General features: G+C 35.0%; 1 protein-coding gene across 1 annotated transcript in view; it reads left to right on the top strand.

The window, feature by feature from the left end:
• The first annotated feature begins 8,947 nt into the window (after nt 1-8,947).
• Nucleotides 8,948-18,038, top strand: part of LOC108695170 (protein Wnt-1) — a 23,166-nt gene continuing 14,075 nt past the window's right edge. Inside the window, exon 1 of the mRNA XM_018204929.1 lies at nt 8,948-9,051. Within this exon, the coding sequence (XP_018060418.1) occupies nt 8,951-9,051 (101 nt within the window). The 5' untranslated portion in view covers nt 8,948-8,950. The remainder of the gene's footprint in view (nt 9,052-18,038) is intronic.

Raw genomic sequence — 18,038 nt, 5'->3', positions numbered from 1 at the left:
ATAAACGAATATAATAAAATATTAATGAATTAGCAAAGTTAACCCTTATCGTACAAGAAAGGGTGACCGAGTGATTCGTGCAAGTTTCTTTGAGGCTTTCGGTAATTATAATAATTATAATAATTAAATGTATAAATTATACTATATTTTATTATTTTCCAAAATGAAGTGCCAATATTTGTTCTAGAAAATTGAAAGTATATTGAATTTTCACAGATTTTTTTTAATCATTCTGAATAGATGAAAAAAACGGACGGATTCTAGTGCCTGTATTTGTATGGATGAAGTATCAAATTATAGTTGATACGATAAGGATTAATTAATAATTTATATATAAGCTTATATATAAGTAGTTAGTTAATGAAGAAAGTTAATAAAATAATATAAATTCAAGAAGAACAGATTTATTATAATTATTTCGAAAGTTTTGATAATAACGCCAGAAATAAAGAATCGAGTCAGAGAGATCAGGTAAAAGTTAAAAGTCAGATAATAACGAAAGATGGTTTGAGATATTTTGACGCTTTTTGGGAATATGCCACTTAAATATTTTTTTTAATTTTAGAGATTAAGATAAAATAGAAAACTAACATTTCAATATCATTGATATTGGTAGCAGTTCAAATATCTCCGATGGGAAAATCTCATAAACGGAGTTCAAGAAAAAGTAATTCAAAGACACACAACAGTAGAAAACGCCAGGGATACATTCTTTAAGGGATGAATCCTGGATCAGCTTAATACAGTTTAACATTGATCCTCATTAACTGAATATAAACCGACAACTAAGAAGTTTTTCTTTAAAATTTCAAAAGTCTTTAATTCAATACCCTCTTAAATCCGTTTTTCTCCATTGTAATGGAAACTTTTGAATCTGTTTCAAAATTCTTTTGTCATAAGAAACTTAGAACACGCTTAGCATTAGATTTTGCATCAAATCAACGAGAAAACACGTAAGAAATAAAAGATAAATCCTTTTTTGAAAGAAAACTTCTATAAGGAGAGTGATTTTAATTTTCATCCTATCTTCTCTGATCTGTTGACTGACATTTTATCGACAATGAACACGAAAGACTCGATCTTTTTATTTCATTATAAAAACGCAGTTGTAAATAAAAGAATTTATTTCATTATTTATTAATTTTATATGTATACATCCATAAATATAATAAAGATAATTTCTATAAGATATTAAACTATAGAGATAAACAAATCCGTAAATTAAAGATTATATATGCATATAAAATTTCTCTGAGGCATCTCAGTGAAATTCAAAGCACTATCATAGTTTGCATTTTTATTCTTTTAGCAGTCTATATATCTTGTTGTTTCCTTACGGTAGGCGTGGCGTAAAGATCTCGACAGATCGGAAAGGAGAAGTCAGAAGTCAGAAGGGGGTCGACATTGTTATCAAGACCATAGGTAGGCCCACCGTGCGCGTGGGACTATTTATTTTGTCGAGATGGCGGTGGCCAAGAGGAAGAGAGGCGGGTCCGCAGCATGTACAGGAGACAAAATATATGGGGTGGTCTGACTGAGTTTGCGGCAGGCCGCAACTTCATTTACACCTATTCAGAGCCTCCCTCTTGAACATGTGGCCTTTAGATTTACGAGCAACCACCTCTCTTTCTGTCACTCTCTTTCTCTTTCTTTTCCTCTCTCACTCTGAATCGACTTCCAAAAAGGAGCATGATAATACACACGTCGTGCCGCCACAACGTGTGCAAACTGACTTCCAATTGACCGCATTTTGATTCTTGCTGAAATTGTGGCCGCCATTGTAATAAAAATATTTTAGCTATATATTATTATACATAATTGTGTTCAGAAAATTACTTATTCAGATGTGTATAAAGTTTAGAAAATTATGTATTTTTAACATATATTAAATATATATTATATATGTTAAAAATGTACAGTAACTTTTTAAAATAATTACGAAAACATTATTGAAAATCATGTAAATTAACAAGCCCACGAAATTTAATTTAACTAGAAATCGCCAGTTTTCGTCGAAGGGTTTTAGCCATTATAGACGAATGTCACGGAAGTTTCGATGTGATCATGGTGGCCCATAACGGGTCTTTCATAAAATTCGTTATGCTGTCCGGGACGTCGTACGTAACCGTCGACAGTCTGTGAAAAGGGAACGGGAAAAGGCGGGTGAAGAGATGAGAAAAGGAAAGATTCTCGTTCTCGAAGAGAGGAAAATGCCCGGTACCGCCATTAGTATTTCACAACTGCCGCGTGGACCTCATCACCTTAGGCCTCAGAAAAAAAAAAGAAACTATCGCTTCTGTATCTTTCTTTTTATATCTTCGTTAAATCCCTGAAGAGTTCTCAACGTACTCTCGTGACACACATTTTTGCCTAACACAAAAATCTTGAAAAAAAAAAGATCTTCACAACAACTTTATCCAACAAAAATTTTACCTATCCTATAAGTCTCGCACGTCAGACACATATGTATATTAAGTATATCCTGTTATTTTAGACATGAATATTTAAAAATCTATTTAAAGAAAAAGGAAACTATTTCATGCAAACATATGTTAATTATATTGTTATTATCCTACTCATGCAACACAGAAGCTTGCAACGACATTGCTGCAACATTCTCAATATTATTGCAATATTGTTGAAACGTTGCATGTTGCTGAATAATCTACGCTGTATGCATGTAATATAAATATATAGCAGCAAAATTAGTATTCACAAAAGCACACCGTGTAATTAGAAGCCCAGTGAAAATCATGAAATAGTGCGTATTTAAAACATTCAGTATTGTCATGTTCTTTCATATTGTTTCAAGTTGCTGATTTTAAATTGATACAGTGATTCTATCGCTTAGTCCATGAAAAAGTGCATGAAAAAATCGTAATTCAAAGATGTATCGCGAATTATCTATGTTAAAAAATCTGCTAAATCTGTTTGTATAAAACCATAAAGTGGTCTTCATAATTTATTTATTCCTGGCAGCATTTAATTGCGCATAATCGCGCTAAATATAAAGAAGAATGCACGAATATTGTTATTAATGAATATAGTAATTTTTCTGTTCATACACACTCTCTAAATTCTTTTAAACTGGAATCTCAATCTAAAGAGTGAAAATTGAGTCAGCCTTGAAACATGGTTCAATTTTCAATCTTTAAGAACGAGATTTCGTTCTTTAAATTGACTCAGCGACTTTTATATAAAAAGACAAAAGAAATTACATTAATAGTATATAAAAAATTTTGATTACATAAACCTACTGATTTATCATAAAAAATAAGAGAAAGCATTACGAATTGTGTTGAATAAGATTTTTTTTTAAACACATAACGAGCACGATTCTATTTTAAGTCACTGCCACGAGTGCAGGATGTATCTCCGTACAATAAATATGGTACGAATGTATGTAACATTAATACCAGACCAGACACCGTTTATCCAGACGCTTCGTTTAGTCGCCAGTAAAAGTGGCGGCGTGGCGCGGCATATACCGTGGATTCGTAGAAGCCGCGCGGCGCATTTGCGCGCATTTATACGTGCGTGCAACTCTTAGAGAGCGGCATTAAGTAATTATCATAAGCGTCGGCTTAAGTACGGTACAGACAGGCTGTCCATCACGCGAGTCCACGTCCTCGCTCTCGGCGATCATACATAGTAACGACTCACTCGTCCGTGACTTACAGGCGGGAACGATTATTTCTGCTTACGCTCGCGCGCGGAGGTGCGAGGAAAACGCACGACGCAAGGTAGGCATCAGCAACAACACGATCATGCGAATCATCCGCGACGAGATTAGGGTTGGACTCTAGGCGAATGGCGATTTTTCTTTTTATAACGACGAGTTTCTTTGCGGTGAGCGCATTGAGCCATACGCTTCTCACTCCATGTTTGACATGAAGAGAATGAGTGAATAGCCAACAAATATTTGTTATTAGAGATAACGGGGTGATATATACGTACAGATTATATTTTAAATAAACATGAGACTCTTAATATATGCCTCAACAATCATTCAATAACGATAATAAGAAAAAAACGAGATACGCAATTGTGAACTTCGAGCTTCAGGCGAAACATGCAATCGTGTCTTCTCAACGGTGCAGTTGAACATTCCACGCGTAATTACTTCGGATTTTGCTGGCTAACGATAAACTGCCTCGCCTTCCCTCCTCGGCAAATAATGACGCTCCTTTCCTCGTTACCGCGGAAACATAGACCAACGGATTAGCATCGTCTGTCTTTAAATCAACACGAAGGCCGTCTTTAAAACGAACAAGAAAATTTCCTCCCCTTGCAATCGATATAAGGCAATTATGTAATATAACCGTGTTTTTCGATCCTGATTTTCTCGTCTCTGAATAACGCAAACACATTGTGATTACTTCGTGTATTTACTTGATATCGTGAATAGCCACTTAAATCGCAGAATTTGAATGAAGTTCTCAAAAATACAAATATTTCACAAAAATTTTATAAAATAGTATTTTTAATTATATAAATGTTGTGCATTTCTGATCTTTGTTCTCTCAATTCTTGTTGTGTTTTCTCAATTCTATACGGAAAATACGTACACTTAGAGAAAAATATTGTAGTAGGAACTCTGAAGATAACATATAAGATTTACATGTAGAATTCATATACAATTGAATAAATTATATTTTATAATTGCAATAACTATATACAATAAGTTTACTCAACAACGTGTGTACACTCTAAATTTCTTACAGTGAAATCTCATTCTAAGAAAATGAAGATATAATTACTTTTGAAAAAAAATGAAAATTTTACTTTTTGAAAAAGAGTGACAATTTTCACTCTTTTTAGAGTGAATTTTCACTTCAAAGGAGTGAAATCTCACTGCAAAAAAAGTGAGATTTCACTCTGAAAAAGTGAAAATCATTACTTTTTTTTCAAGAAGTGAAATATTTTCACTTTTTTTCAAGAATGGATGCATTTTTATTCTCTTGAAGTGAGTGAGATTTTGCTGCAAGAAATTTAGAGTGTACATTAACTCTAGACATATAATAAAACTTATATACATAGCTGTCATCTTATTTCTATATATAGTTTTTACTATCTGTATGTCTTTCTTTGATCAGTGCAATCACGTATTCTACACATCTTCTCAATTTAAATTCGAACAGCTTTGAGGCTGAATTAAATATCGATCTGTATCGATCTGTATTTCTTTCAAACATGAAAGTTTTGGTGTCTTAAAAAAGTAAAATCTACGAATGTTGAAGCACATTTACGACATATAATTTGTGTGATTCAGATTTATATAATTAATGATAAAATTCCTGCGAATATTCAGCCTTTTCTTTTCTGTCAACAACTCGTCAAACGTACAGTTCCGACAAAAAATTAAAATTGTTGCACCAAATTAAATGCATCAGCTCATTTCGATTTCATCAATCTCACTTCTGATCTCGTATTTGTATTACTAGGATTATTTGTATTACTAGGATGGATATATCATTGATTCGCCTTTTAAGCTACTCAAATTACACGTTATTCGGCAAATGTAAAAGGGCAAATGTACAATATATATTGCCGGTGATTTTCATCGCATCTATCATTACGAAAGAGAATACATTTACTGCGCGCGCGCTTCCTCGCTTTTATTCTTATTCAATAGGTGCGAAAATGATACGGCCAATACAGGTCATTTTCCTTCTCTTCGGGTTATCGCATCGAGATAAATAAATTTGTTAACATTGGTTGACAAATGTTTGATCTTGTTTAACATCGTGGTATGCCAACATTTACACAGTAATAATTTTCATGAAAAATGCATAAAGCCAATATGTTACATATATCATATGATACATTATATCATATGATAATTTAAACTTTTATCTTTTTGTATTGTTTATATAATATATATTAAATAACTTATATATTTAATCAATTTAATTTAATTTTAATGTATTAATTTAATTGTAATGTTTTTAATTTTATTTTTATTTAAGAGTATCATTGAATTGCATGATTTTCTATTAAAATATTTTATATTTCCAAAACGTTTTTTATACAAACAATATTTGTTTGAAATTAGAAATCGCTTGTTTTATATATATATATACTTTCAATTTCCTATAAGAAAGATTAGAAATTACTATTAGAAAGATAAGAAATTGCTTGTACTTTTGCTTGCAAATTCCTGAATCGGATATCGTGTATTGCATTGAATGAATTTCTTTCTTATGCAATAAAAATTCTGTGAAGAATGAAAAAATTTTCGACATAGATGACATTACGTTAGAATCCTCCAGAAATCAAGGTGGAGGAAAAAAGCCCCGCTATATAGTAGTTCCATAGCTATGTTGTCCCGCATTCCGCGATGAGTTCCCACACATACGCGCGCGTGTGCTCACCTCCCGCCTTTCGATTCACGCATTCCCAACGAAAGAGAGGTGACTGACGACGCACGGCGGACAAGAAAAGGAGAAAACTTGGACCATAGTGAGGGAAGAGCTGAATGAAAAAAGGAGAAGAAAAAAGGTAGAGGGACTGGGTGAGCACGCTCGAGGATGGAAGGGAGACAAAACGGAAAAGTAAACGAGAGTGGGGAACTCTGGTAAAGATATTCCTTTGCGCAAGGAATATAAGGATCCGTAGTGGGAGTCTCGTTGGGCGTAGCCTTAATAAAGCCCGCCTACCATCTCTCTTTGAGAACCACGTGCTCTCCACGTCTGCCAGACAATTTAAGCATAAGAGATGTCAGAAACTGCTAGCTTCGTGCTATGAGGAAACGAGAATGTATAGTGATGAAATAAGTGCAACCCTTGCGTTCACTAACAGTCGGCGATTGCAATAACCCTGTCGGGAAAAGGTATCATTATTAAAGATGCCTTCAGGATCGTCAGAACTGAATTATATGTATAAATTCGTTTCAAAATATCGATAGAAAGTTAAATTTATGAAAGAAAGAGAGAAAGAGAGAGATAGAGAAAGAGAAGCAGTTTATAATATATCTTATAATAAATTAATATAAAATAATTTATATTTTATAATAAGTTATAAAGTAAATTATATCTTATGATAAAATTATAAAGTTTTAAAATTAAGTATGCTTATCAATATGATTTATAGTTCTAAACCTGATGAAACAATTTTTTCTTATCAGCATCTTATATATTGCATAATCCACATTTTTTATTTTAAACTTTATATTTATAAATCAATTTAAATAATTATTTTTATTTCCTTCGCAAGCAGCACGAGGAATCTGTTCTTCAACAATGGCAGTTAATTAAACTTCAGAACATCTTTCATTTCAAAAGGTAGATGAAAGCATGAAAGGGAACTGGAAAGAGAAGCGGAAATGGGAAAAATAATTATTAGCGAATACTACGTGAGATAAGAAAATGATGTCGCTGACGAAGAAGAGAAAGAAGCAGAAGACGAACACAGCGGGATGGAACAAATCGAAGAGATCGTAGCTAACACTGGTGGAGGAAGAGAACGGAGGGAGACAAGAGGCGGGAATCAGGCTGAGAGAGGCGGGGCAAGATTTAATCGGTCTTGGGGGGGTCCAGTGGTCTCCACCGCATCAGGGGGGAAGGGAGAACGTGCCGTTCTCTCTCTGAAGAGAGATCGGCTCTTCCGCGGAGGAGCGCGTGCAGTCGCTAGCCGAGGCCTATACTTGCCCGTCGAAGGGTATTGGTTCTCCGACTCGTTGCACCATACCCCCCAAGCAGCGCGAAAGCAACGTCAAACTAACAGGCAAACAGAGAAAGAGAGCGAGAGAGAGAGAGAGAGAGAGAGAGAGAGGGCGAGGAAAAGAAACGGAAAAAATAAGAAAGACAGAAAAAAAGAGAGAAAGAAGACAGAGAGAAGGAGAGGGTGCAAAACAGAAAAGGGCGAATAGAACATCTCTCCCCTTCATCGCCTTACATCGTTGTATCCCAACACGAGCACGCGTGCACGCACGCCCGCGGCAGGCACGCATGCACGCGCGCACGTCACCACCACCGCCACCGCCACCGCCACCGCCACCGCCACCGCCACCGCCACCACCGTCACTGCACGTTACCATTCGAAGGACCTCCCCATCGAAGAAGCAAAGAGTTGGCACGGACGGTCGACGGATGAACGAAACGGAAGGAGCAGAGCACTGGCACGCGTATACGTCACCCCTGAGAGAGATTAGGCGAGAAGACCCCAAAAAGACACCGGGTCCGGTGGCGTTTCCGAATCTGGGTGTTTTACCTGATCCTAAGCAAACGGTTGGAGGTCCGAAACACACAGCATCCAGAGGGTTGACAGGTATAAGACCTTTTCGAACCATTTTGTACCCGGTCGTCATCCGTCTCTTTCTCCCACCACCTAATCGCTCGGTCGCGCGCTCTCGAAGGGTGACACCCACCCTTCGAGAAGGGCCTTTCGGGAGGGGTGAATTTTCGTGGTACGGTTCACATCGCCCTGCAGTCACAGTCAGCAACAGGATCGTCAACTAAACGTCACGGTGTTTGTTAGATATAACAGACATTTTGACAAGTCTCTGTAAGGAACACTCGACCTAACGCAAAACGACAGATAGGGAGATAACTTTCCAGATCAGTGCACGGAAGTAGTTGCAGAGAGATAGACGATTACATTTCTTCGCTCGAATACCAGCTCCGATACGGTTCGCCGAACGTCGATTTCATGAGGGTGATGCGGCGATCAGTGACCGTTATCGAAACACCCCGGAAGGATCGCGCTTAAATCTCAGGACGATCTTATCAAGCGATTAGCATCGGGGTCATGCACATGACCCTGTGAGTGCGATTCGAAAAGAATCCGAGTTCGCGTCGACCAAGTATCAAGAACGTGAGTATCGCGAGAAGATGTTCGTTCAGTGATAGTGCACGGTGTTAGCCCTTGATCAACGATAAGAAACGACAAGAGCGGATTTGCACGCTAGGACATTCTGCGATTACGAGACACGCGAGACACACGCCGGAAGATGAGGCTCTGGATGTTTCTCACCGTGCTCTCGGTGACGGTGCACGCGTCGCTGGAGGAGATCACCAGGAACAAAAATCGCGGCAGGGGATCCACGTGGTGGTGAGTATCAGGGAGCGAGCTTTGGTTACTTGGAGTTTTATTTTAATACACCTTCAGTATATAGTCGAATTCCTATCTCGTCCTGTCCTTTCTCTCCACAAACGCACGCTTGTAAATACATCGCGTCGTAAAATATTTTATCGCCGGCATTAGCGCGCGAAGTTTTTTGAAATAAATTATGGTTGCACTGAACGGTTAATAGACCTGTTGACAAAGTCATTGAATGGACTTAAATAATCGGAGGGACTAGTGGGAAGAAGGACAATATATGTATTAGAATTATATGCATATCTTATATTACAGAAATTTCCTCAATTTCTTATTATTTGTTGCATAAATTATCAATAAAAATATTGAATTTAATTTATATTAAAATTATCTTCAAGGGAAAGAAAATTTATAAAATACTCAATTTTCCTTGACAGAAAGTTTCACTTTCTCATTAATCCATTTGATCACATTATTCATTTATATTATTCTTTTTGTTATAGCTAATGACAATATTTAATGATTACGGACAATTTACATGATTCGAATTGAAATGCATGCATATTACGTAAAGGAATAAACTTGACCTGGTATTTTTAATAAATAATAAGAAAAAATTTTCTATTACTGGATCTTGAAGACCGCTCATAAACGCTAACGTCACAACTAATGATTCAAGCGTTAATTGAGATCATTAATGCAATCGCTGAATCATCAGAAATAAAAATCGCGTTGGAGGAATCAGTTCCACATTCCTGTCCTTGATCTTCGACCAGTTTGCACCAGCATGAAAATTGAAAGCTTTATCACTTTTTCGCTTGTTTTTGTTCTTCATCAATTACTTTTATTAATTAATCTCTTGACAAAAAAAGATTGAGAATTTATTTATCGATTTACATAAAAAAATTCAATTATTTGCACAGTAAAAATGAAAAAGAAATGTCGAGATATATGATATTACTTTTGTTACTTTAAAGAATTCTGTAATAGAAGTAATTAAAAAATATCAGAAGGAATTTTATATAAAATACATATTTATTTAAAATATAAATATAATCTTTCAATTATATACAATAATCTCTCTCAATTTATCAAAGTCTTTTATAGAACTTTCTAAAAGTAATCAAAGTTATATAATTTTAATATATAAAATTCTTTCTTTTTCTATTTTACATCTGTACTTTCTTCTGCACACGTCTAACGCATTTCCCAAAGAAACGACAGCATGTACAGAAATACATTATGAAGAGATGTCTCGCAGGACCATCGCCGTTTCTCGCATTTCTTCCTTCACCATTGCATTCGACGTAGTTTCTTCCAATTAAAATGTAATTCTCCGCATGAATCGAATTGACCTTCGTGCGTTAATTACTACGATGTGCGCTCGTGCGCGCACGCATTAACACCTGTCTGCCCCTGCATTTATCGTGCTAATCGCGGGAGCAACGTTGTTTACGCGCGTGACCACCATGTCGTTATTAATTCATTAATCATAATTCTAACTCCACGTTTCGATTCGCGATTTCTTGCACACGATATGTGTTAGATAATGACTAACTTCATTAGTCCGATCATAAATAACGCGCGCGATCGCAGAGCTCGTATTCGCATGCTATTCTGCGAGATAACTACGGCGAATATCCACCTATAACATAAATCATTGACGATATATCAGCCATGAACTCATATATTTTCGCGTAAACTTCGCACGATGCTTAACAATTTGTTCGTTATTGCCGCTAAATACATCGACACGATCCGAAGCGATCCGATGGATCGCACGTTGCTTACGACGACCGAGTCAGTTCAACTGACATACGTACAGTACTGTGACGTATTGTTCAGCATTACCAGCAATTAAATAGATACAAACATGTTTGTTCTCGATTTTGCCATAATTGTATATCGCGGAACTTAATGTTTCGATCAATGTTTTTCTATGATTAATTTCAATTGAAGATTGTTAAGTGAAATATATGTCATTCGGTCATTACTGAAAATACACGCTATTAAAACAGAAAGCAGAATCTTGTAGTTTTTTAACGAGCAGAACTTGAAAATTTTTAATTTAATAACTATTTAATTTAAAAAATCTGTGATAATAAATCATTAATCTTTTTCTTCTTTAGCGATATGTAGTTAGGAACATTAATAAAGACTAATAGGGAATTTAGTTGAACATTGATGTATATTAAAACCATTATACACTGATTTAATCTGAATGTAAAAGCAATATTTTTTTTATTATAAAATACATATTTTATCAAACAGTACAATAAAGTATATCAAAGATTATGCGGTTTCTATATTTATATTAAAGACACATGTCCGACGGCATTAGTGCATTCAACTAAATTCATTGCAGCAGGATTAATTTAAGAGAAAGCAGCGTATATAAATAGGAAAAAAAAATGGTCAAATAATATCAGACTGAAAGATAGATAAATTATATTTGTTTCTATCAATATAAATTAACTTTAATCTTGGTTTAATTTACTTTTTATCTTTTTCTGGTTTAAGAAAAGGATTAAATTAGAAAGAATAAATTAAATCAAGATTTAACCAAGATTAAACTAGACCAAGATTTAAGAAATAGACTAGTAAAAATAGATTAATAATGTAGATTAGTAAGAAGGAAAACATCGAGAATATCACGAATCTATCATTCATATCGATTCGAGATATATAGAAATCAATCGATTAGCAGATACAATCATGACGATCGATAGATCGGCTAAGAGTCGATAATTCGGTATACATTTACCATGCATTGTGGGTGGTCGTATTTGATATTAATAGTTATAGTAATAGTAAACGATTAATTGTAGACGTGGGCAATAATTACTAATCTTGTGGTGTGCGCTTACATGGAGACTTTCTGTATTTTTAAAATTCGTGTGAGCGTGACAAATTATTACTTTTACCGTCGTTAATTAAATCTTGTGCATTTTTTTATCTCCGCGAAGATATACTCGAACTTCATTATTATAAACGGTATCCGAAATATTTTTATTGTATGCTGGCGCGTATCGTCAGACAGAGTCGTTTCGCCGCCTTAGGAACAGATTGTATAAATAGTTATTGACAACAGGTTTTCCGAATATCAAAATTAAAATCTGTAAATTTCTCCTTTCTCAATGTTGACAGATTGTTTCTCAATGTTGACAACAATCTTGAAAATTGTTTATCATAATATGATGCGAAATTTACTTTATGTAAGCAAAATAAACGTATGTGTATATTTTTAAAGTCTTCTTAAATGTATATATATATATATATATATATATTTTGACACAACAGGCCTAATTTATTGTATATTTGCATATAGAAAATAGAAATTTTTACAAATAACTTTTCTGTATTCATGTATTTTTAAATACAACTTGATGCGAACAGATCTAATTTATTGTGCAGTTCATGTAAAAAAAAAGAAATTTGTAATTTTTATATATTATATTTAAATATAACTTGTCTTAAATGATCATCCATATTGTTAACAAGAGCAAAGTAATAAGAACTTCATATCTTCTCCTAAAGAAGGTGTTATGTCTTACAAATGAGATGCTAAAAGGAAAAAGCTTCGCTATTAATCATTCACATTTCATATTTTAAATGAATATCTTACCGCGCAATCATGATTCTCTCCGATCATTACAATATTATATCTATTACTTTCCATCGCGAACCGGTAATCTCAAGTGTGGTCGATTTATCGACGTGGTCCGCAGAGACGGGAATCAGAAGCGAGAGGTACACAATTGTGACAGCGTAGCTCTTTTATTCACATGGGACCTAGTTTTCTAGCTTCTAGATTATTCATTGCTTTTAAACGTTTGTTAACGGTTGACTCATCGACATTTAATGTTTCCGATAACTTTATGAGCATCTGACATGAATCTTCTTGAAGTAATGCCTTCTATTCTTCATTTTCAAACTTTTTCAGCTGACCAATGCGCTCTTTGTCATTCACGTTAAAATCATTGTTTTTAAATCTTCTAAATCAATCTGTGCAAGTTGTTTCAGATAGAGCATGCTCCCCATAGCTTCCACTAGCAAACGATGACTTTCAGCAGTAGATTTCTTGAGATTAAAACAGAAAAGTAATGCTTCCCGCAAATGCTCTTTTTTTTTATACAAAAATCAACATTGTTTAGTTTATAAAAAGTTTAGTTTAGAAGAAAACAACTTAATAAAGAAAAAGTTAAGATAAGGAATTGCATCATAAATATATACTGCTAGTTTCCGGTTAATTGGCACCACTCTCTTTACACTCACTCTATGGATTGCCAATCAGAACATTTCCCGCGTGAATTAAATGGTAGACTAGAGCCGTTACGATCAAGCAAAAACGAAGCTCAAGTAAAAGTATGGCGTCTCTCGTCTGCTTCGAATCAACAGAAGCGATAAAGCCCTCAGAATCCAGCCTATTGACAATTTCCAGACGAGAGAGATCGTTCACTAATTACTATCCCAGTTCTGAAGTTGTAAGCGATGATGATTTAATGAAATAGTAAGAAATAGAAATAGTAAGAAATAGAAAGAATAAGTATCTGCAAAATCATCATATACGTTAAATTAAGGTACGATGTCACATGGAATCAGAAATAGAAAACAAAAACAAAAACGGAAAAGATTCTGGGCCTATTCCTGAAAAGGAAAGTATACAAAAGACTAAGAGATGATACGTAATACACTATAGTATAATTTTTCGAGTAATTATTCAGTTTAGCCCTTGTATCTCAAAAGCAATGAAATTATATGTTTTTTTTTTTCAAGAATAGAGGCCTTAATCAATTAACTAGGTTCTTATTAAGTTAATCCATTGCCTCCACCAATTGCCTCTTCCATTTTTTATTCCATTCCGCTATTTCTGATGCCACGTGATCGCATTCTCCATGTGTGGCGAAGATTGCATATAGATTACGATTGACAAATAAATCTCATAGTTTCGAGATCGAGCCGATAATGATAAAACTAGCATGCGCATGATACAAATTAAAGGCATTCAAGTTGACAAAGCGGCTAGCCCGCTCGCCGAGCAAATTAATGTAATTGGTTGTTACTTATAGATCCAACCAATCATATACATTTGCTCGGTAAGCATGCCTAACTGTTTTGCCGTTTTGAACTCACCCAATGGGATTAACTTGTAGATATCTTAGCTTGATATTTCACCTAATGGCATTCACTCATGACATCATCATAGATTACTTTCCATTTGGTGACAAAATTTGACACAAACATCTTTCTTCTATCTTTTTTGACATTTAAAGACAGGACTAATAAAGATAGACTAATAAAGACAGGACGATATTTGTGTAGATTTTAAGATTATTAATTTGCATCGTCAAATGGAAAGCCTCCATTAATGAAGCCTATTAGATAAAATATCAAATTAATCACAAAAAAATGAAAAACCTAAGTCATAATAAAACTAACCATCACGAAATAAATTAATACTGATTTTATTAGTGTCTATTTTTTGTAATAAAAAAATTTTCATGAAAACAGTTTCTTTTTCATTTAATAGCTGTATAATAAAACTGTTGATTAATTACAGGAAATGGTAAAAAAAGCACAGGTACAAAGACACAATATTAAATACAACATATGATAGATAATAATGAATAAAGAAATGCTGTTAAGTGTGGATACCACAAAATACATGTATGAGAAGTACTCAAGCAGAACAACAAGCTACATTAAAATGACATTAAAATGAATCAGAAATGATTGAAAAATGACTTTTAATGATTGATGATGATGATGACCTTTAATGATTTTGGAATCATTTTGACATCATCTTGATATCATAATGACTTGTTATTCTGTTTGAGTATACATATATAGAAATCAGATGAGAAAGACGAGGAGTCGGTTGACCGAATGAAAAAGACGTCGTCGAGCTCCGCGGAAATGCGACATCTCTGTCGTGATATCTCGATCTGATTCACGGCGCTGTCATTCTGGATATGGATGGGCTTACGTTAGAAATGACGTCGGGATCTGGAAAGGGACATTGATATACGCAAGGAAAAGCGTTCATTTAGAACTTGGACCAAGTTCAACAAGAACATCACAATCTAAGACATATTGAGCATTTCTTTCTCAATATAAAATATTAATGAAACCGTTTACAATTAGCTATCATTTACTGTACGCACGCTTTAATTAGTCCGTCAGAATGTCATATATAAATGTTGCTCGTTTTCGTCTCTTGGATCTTATCGCGTGAGTTTATAAATTTAGTTCTAAATACGCAACTGCGTTTGTTCGTCTGAGAGCTGCGAGCACACGCACGAAGGATAAAACTGAAATAGCATGTTGTGAGCGTGAGCTCTTCTAAAATAAACAATGAGACCCCCATAAATTACACAATTGATAGAAAATAAACAACTTGTCATTTGATGAAATTATTTGACTGGGTGATTCTGACAGTGTGAGTATAACAGCAAAGAATAAGATTTTAGTACTCAAATTAATTACACGTGAATCTATGTAACTATTCTAATAAATATTAGTTAACCCTTCATTACTCGTTCAAAACATTTCTATTTTATAAGTTCGTTACATACGTGAATGTCATTTATATTAGCACAAGTTATTCCATACAATTAAAAAGAATTGCATTAATTTTATTTATTAAAGGAAGTAGAATATTATCAATCTCTATTTAATTGTAAATCATTAAAGAGAATAATGACGTATATAATGTTAAGATAATATATAAGATAGAAACACCTCGCGTGATTAATTACGTTTAAAAAAAAACCACACAAGTAATATTAACGTTAAGCGCGGTTAAATTGATTTTTCTTTACAAAGAATTCCGATACAGATCTTTACGACGAATCTTCTGATATAGATCTCGTATTTGAAGAAGACACGATGGGTCATTAAAACACACGTTATATTGCAGATACTTTGCGATAACGGCGCGAATTTAATATACTCTTTTGTCACTACGAGCGCGTGACGTTGGGAGGATCGTTATTGCCCTTCGCCCTTCTCTTTCCGTTCCCGTCCCTCTCCCGTCCCGGGGCGATAAATTATTTTCGTCTCGGCCATCGTCTGGCGGTAGAAAGTGTACGAAGATGGAGGAGATGGAGGAGTCGTCCCTGAAGCTTTTCAAGCCCCCGACGTAAATTACAAGCAATAGATATATCCTAACCGGTCCGCGGCGCGGCTTATTTATGGACATCGCTTATTGAATGCATCGTATGCGAGCGCATCGTGTGCTGCACCGTCGCCGATGTTGCGTGGAGTGCATTACGTCGCATCGGCCGTGCGAGCTCGCGGATCGCGCGTGACGAATCGAAGGACCGCCATGTGGGTTCCGCGTGCATTCCGGACGTCCACCGGGGCTCGCGATGGTCGTCGAAAGCACGTCGCACCGTTAAATTCTATGTTTATTATCCTCTCTTTTATTCGCGCAATACGCGCAATAATAATCTCGTTTAATCGACCACCGTCTCGCATTTTAACGCGTTACGCTTCCTGTATATCGGGATTCTGTAATTTTAATAACGTATCAGTGATATTACTGATATTACTGTTCCGCTATTCTTTTACCATATATAATAATCTATGTAATATAACGATACCGACACCGTCGTTAAAACTTACAGAATCCCAGTGCTGAGATTCTCGTACGTTACCGTGCTCTTGTTTTATATCTCTTGCCCTAAAGTGAATACGAGAAAGTGATCTTCCGGGACGTTGCGTTCTCCGTTTTCCTTTTTTGTGCCATGTGTTTGATACCGTCGCATTCCAACTCGTTTATAAACCAAGTGACATATCCCTTTCGTTCATTGGACTCACCAAGCATTATTTCACGTCTCCTTTATTATCGCGTTACACTTGCATCGCTCTAAATTTTGTATAGTACGTCGCTGTAAATCAGAATGCACTATTTCCTGATTCAATGTCAAGGAATAAATCAGCGTCTTCTTTTATCGAGCCACGTGTTTGCCACCTCGTACTCCGACGCGAGTTTGTTTAACCCAGTCGGAAGTGTCAACGAGAGATCTCGGTGGCGGGTGGATGACAGTCATTTCGCGGTGGGCGCCACGCAGCCCGGTTTCTGTCAGGGTCTCAATTTCAGCCCAGACCACGAAGCGTCGACAGAATCGCGGCGACAGTGATTACCTGTTTATTATGCCGGACGATGACTGATTCGATCCTAGAACACACGAGCTATTTTAAGGTCAAATCGGACGTTTACGATCCTGTTTAGAGTTCTTTCTAGGAGGAGTGCTTATGACACTTGTGTTATATTAATATTTTCTTGCAATTATATCATATTAAATATCGTTGTGTCCGTACTGTTTTGCTTTAAACTGTTTTGCTAATCTAGTTTTATTTGAAAATTATGTTATAAGATTAAAATATCTATAATATTATAAATGATATATAATTAATAACAGAAATACATTATTTATATAGATATATTTTTGTGGCGTAAAGGAATATATAAATCTTCAAATCCTATTAAAATTTTGTTGTTTTCTTTAGAAATTTTTCAAATTTAATTATATATATGTTCTTAATTTGTAGATAAGCTTGTTCACAAATAAAATGTTATTATAATAAAAAATTGGACCGATATGAGAATAAATTTAATTATGCAATATTATTGATAGAATTTATTACTTTCAAATCTTGTTAGATATATATATAAACATTCAAAGTTTTTTCAAAAAGCATTATTTATAAAATTATTTATAAAATTATTCTTAGGATCACTATGTTCCAGTTCGGTAATAATCATATTTCTGATAAAAATATAAATACAATTTTAAATCAATGTATCTGTGTCTAGTTAAATCATCTTTAATTGCGATCAACTTTCTAATTATTTCGTGTCCGAACGAGTTACAACGTTTCTTACCGTATCTGATCGGTATGCATTTTGCGCGGTTCAGCATTTCTTCGGGGATCCTCGCATCCTTCTTCCCACGAAGGGCACACCGTGAACGCATTTAAACGTTTTTCTGCGC

Source organism: Atta colombica, unplaced genomic scaffold, assembly GCF_001594045.1.
Source record: "Atta colombica isolate Treedump-2 unplaced genomic scaffold, Acol1.0 scaffold126, whole genome shotgun sequence".
In the NCBI taxonomy this organism is placed as follows: domain Eukaryota; kingdom Metazoa; phylum Arthropoda; class Insecta; order Hymenoptera; family Formicidae; genus Atta; species Atta colombica.
This window is presented reverse-complemented; position numbering and strand designations above follow the sequence as displayed.